Source organism: Arachis ipaensis, chromosome B08 (assembly GCF_000816755.2).
Source record: "Arachis ipaensis cultivar K30076 chromosome B08, Araip1.1, whole genome shotgun sequence".
Classification (NCBI taxonomy): domain Eukaryota; kingdom Viridiplantae; phylum Streptophyta; class Magnoliopsida; order Fabales; family Fabaceae; genus Arachis; species Arachis ipaensis.
The window spans coordinates 79302071-79305449 of record NC_029792.2 but is presented as its reverse complement, the minus strand read 5'-3'; the positions used below and the strand labels follow the sequence as shown (position 1 = coordinate 79305449).

General features: G+C 33.3%; 1 protein-coding gene across 1 annotated transcript; it reads left to right on the top strand.

Annotated features, from left to right (window-relative positions):
- On the top strand, positions 254-2347 carry LOC110265323. The gene is made up of 7 exons (XM_021108270.1): positions 254-494; positions 573-776; positions 1220-1230; positions 1666-1722; positions 1785-1857; positions 1939-2046; positions 2132-2347. Exons 1-7 carry the CDS (start codon positions 309-311, stop codon positions 2345-2347), a joined length of 855 nt encoding a protein of 284 aa, XP_020963929.1. The 5' UTR covers positions 254-308.

Here is a 3379-nt window from a genome sequence, read left to right as displayed (position 1 = left end):
GTCATGGCAAGGTACAACGCATACTTTAATTCTTTTGTTTTGTTAGTTTTGAAGTTGCAATTTAACTTATTATATTTGTACTATAAATTCTATGTTTCTCTTTATTTGTTTTACCTCAATGGGTTTCTAGAGAATTACTTCCAAGACTAGGAACTATTTTCCAACCTAATTACAAGGCTTTGAAAGTCCTTTTCATTGCCCATTTCCTTTATAGCGAATAACACCCTTCCTAATGAATGAAACTAGGAGAGCCAAAGAAGAAGAAAACTCGTGGAAAAACAACTTGCAAGGAGATTTATGCAAGGACTATGGAACAGCGGGAAGAAGTCACTTTTGATATTGGACAGCTCGTAGGACCAACCGACCAAAGTGTTTCTAATTTAACTAGTTTTGTTGGCACTATTGGTAGAAATAAGAGATTCGTTAGCCTTTTGTACACTAGTTGGCATGATGTTTCTCCTAAAGCTAAGAAGTTCATGTGGGACTATGTTAACGTAAGACACTCAGTAATTATTGACTTCGATTTTTTTATTCAGCACAATTACATATAACAATTACTTATAATCATGCAGACCAAGTTTATCCTCCTAGACAGTGGAGAAAAGTGGGTAATGCAAGCGATTCGAGATGCTTGGAAGCGGTTCAAAGGAAAGATTAAGCAGAAGCACTTAGTTCCCTATGATACCATTGAAGATATGGTGAAGAATCGACCCCCACAAGTACCAGAAAGTGGATTCATAAAATTGATCTATTATTGGAGCCATTCTCTAATCCAGGTAAAAGAGTATATATGTCGAATTTTCATGTGTTAAACTATTTGACTATTGAAAGAGCAATATGGTATTTAGTTATTAATGTGAAGCAGCTCTACTGACACCTTAACACTTAACAGTCTTATGTTTTTTGATGTCTCAATAAGCACTGATTGGATGTGAATTATTGTTTTTTCGTCTTTTCATTTTTTCAAATCAATAATAGTTTGCCTCCTGTTTACTGCCAGTCTCTTCTAAACCATAGCTTAGAATAGTCCCGTGGAAAGGTTATCATTTAAAACCATGTATTTATTAAAAGAAAATTTATTAAGTGTTTCAGCATTATGTGATGTCTATATGCCTTTTTACTTGGCTAGCTACTCTTTTGCTCTGATTTCAAACCTGCTAGAACCAACAGAATGTGTCAGTATTCTTGCAATTTTCCCCTCCTTTTTCTTGCAACACAGATAAAGGATTGGTTTGTTTAGATTTTATGATTTTCTATTTTTTTAAGTTACAACTACATATATGCAACTCCATCTTACTCTGGATTTCCTTTTTTTCTCCTCATTGCTGCTTTGAACATGTTGCTTATATTACCTGTTTATGTTCTGAGTGTTTTGCCTCTGATATCCTGCCTTTATAGTTACTCAATATCCTATTTGGCATCTTGCTTCGTCAATTACATTTAATTTTGATATGGTTCCTAGATATACTTCTATTCCTCCTCCATACACTGCCTTGTCAATTCTTTCTTATTGTGTCCTCTAAGTTCTGTAATATATGATATATTTTTAATAGAAAAAAATTTCTTGGCAAGTTGAGGTTGCTTATATCTTTGTTAGTTGGTGCTTTTAACTTGAGGTGTGCCCTGTATATTCTTTCTTTATGTCTTCTGTTCGATCTGATGAAGGAGGTTTGCAAAATTGTTACGACGAGAAGATATGTCACATTGTGAAAATGTGAACAGGTGCTCCAATGTATTATAAATAGATCTTTTATGTTTGCTTTTATACTTCCAGTCAATAACAGGCAACACAAGGAAAAACAGAAGTTTCCACATCGCATGGGGCCAATCAATTTTGGAAGAGTACGAGTGGCTATGGTAAAGAGTAGATTTATATTTATTAGAATTTATATTTGCATAAATTGAAGAAAGAAACCGAAGTAAGATCTTGTTTTGCAGCGAGCAACAAAGGAAACAAATGAGGAACTAAAAAGGTTTGAGATGTTCATTGCTACCCGAAAAAGTCGGAAGAGGAAAGAAGTGGATGAGGAAACACAGACTACTGTTGTAAGAGTTCATTGAATCATTTATAATTACATTTCAAATTTAGGATATGGTAACTAATTTAATTTTAAATGTTTCTTCTATGAAGGAAGACTTCCAACACCGTCAAGCTGCTGGTGAAACAGAAGAGGAAGCATTTGAGGCCTTATTTGGAAAAGAACAACCAGGTCGGGTAAGGTTGTATGGAAGATCTATGACAAAAAGTGATTTGAAAAAATATGCTGAAATTAATGAAATCAAGAATCAGCACAAAGAGGAAGTGTCCAGTCTGAAGGATAAACTTGGACACATGGAGGCCAAATAGCAAAAACAAGAGGAAGAGATTCATGGGTTGCGAAATATGGTCAAGTTAATACTACAGCGATCGGAACCTGGAATGAAGCCAGAAGAACTAGAAGCTTTATTACAAGATGTCCAACAGTCTCTGATTGATGCGAATAGTGGCCAATGATCAACTCATTTTCCGAACTTAGATGTGGTATGTCCTTATCTGTTCCTTATTCCATAGTTTTCTGCTTGCATTTACATTAATTGCTATGGCTGGAAATCATATGTTGTTGGCTTTATTAACATCGAAGTTGTATTGCTATGGCTAAAATTTGTTTGTGCAATTCTGGTTGTTGTATTTCTAATTTTGTGCACTTGGTACATATGAATTTGTCCCTATATCTAATTTAAGTGTGAAAGTCTGGTTAATTAGTGCATGAACAGTGCTATATGGACATATCGGGATTGTGTTAAAGGAAATGGAAGAAAGAAACACCTGCAGATTTTTATGGTTTGAATGAAACAAGATAATGCTATAGGGACCTGGATATGCTTTCTTGGTATACTATGTCTACGTGTTTCCTTCATTGCAAGTGAAAGTGGGAAAAAAAACTTTTTTAATTTTTGTATATGCTTTCTCAAACGTTCTTGCTGCACTAAAAAAAACTTTTTTTAATTTTGTATACTCAAATCTTGATATAACAAAAATTCCATTTAATTTTTATAATTACGAATGTTATTATGAATATTTTTCTAACTACTTTTCTATATAATTATGCAAGGTAACAATGAAGATTAAGCAAGTGTAACAATGAAGATTAAGCAATGAAGATTAAGCTGTTTATTATTGTGGTTTATTGGCTAAGATAGAGTACTGTTTAGAATCTTTATATGTATGGTTGACTAATGACTTTTGTTAGAAGATACTTATGTATGTCGTAGGATATGTTTTTTTTTTGCAGAGTATTAGTAGTAAATTCTAAGTGATATTATGGTTATTTTGATATGGCTATGCTTACTTTAGTGTGAGATGTATGAATTTTTACAATTAACTTCATTCTAGTACTAC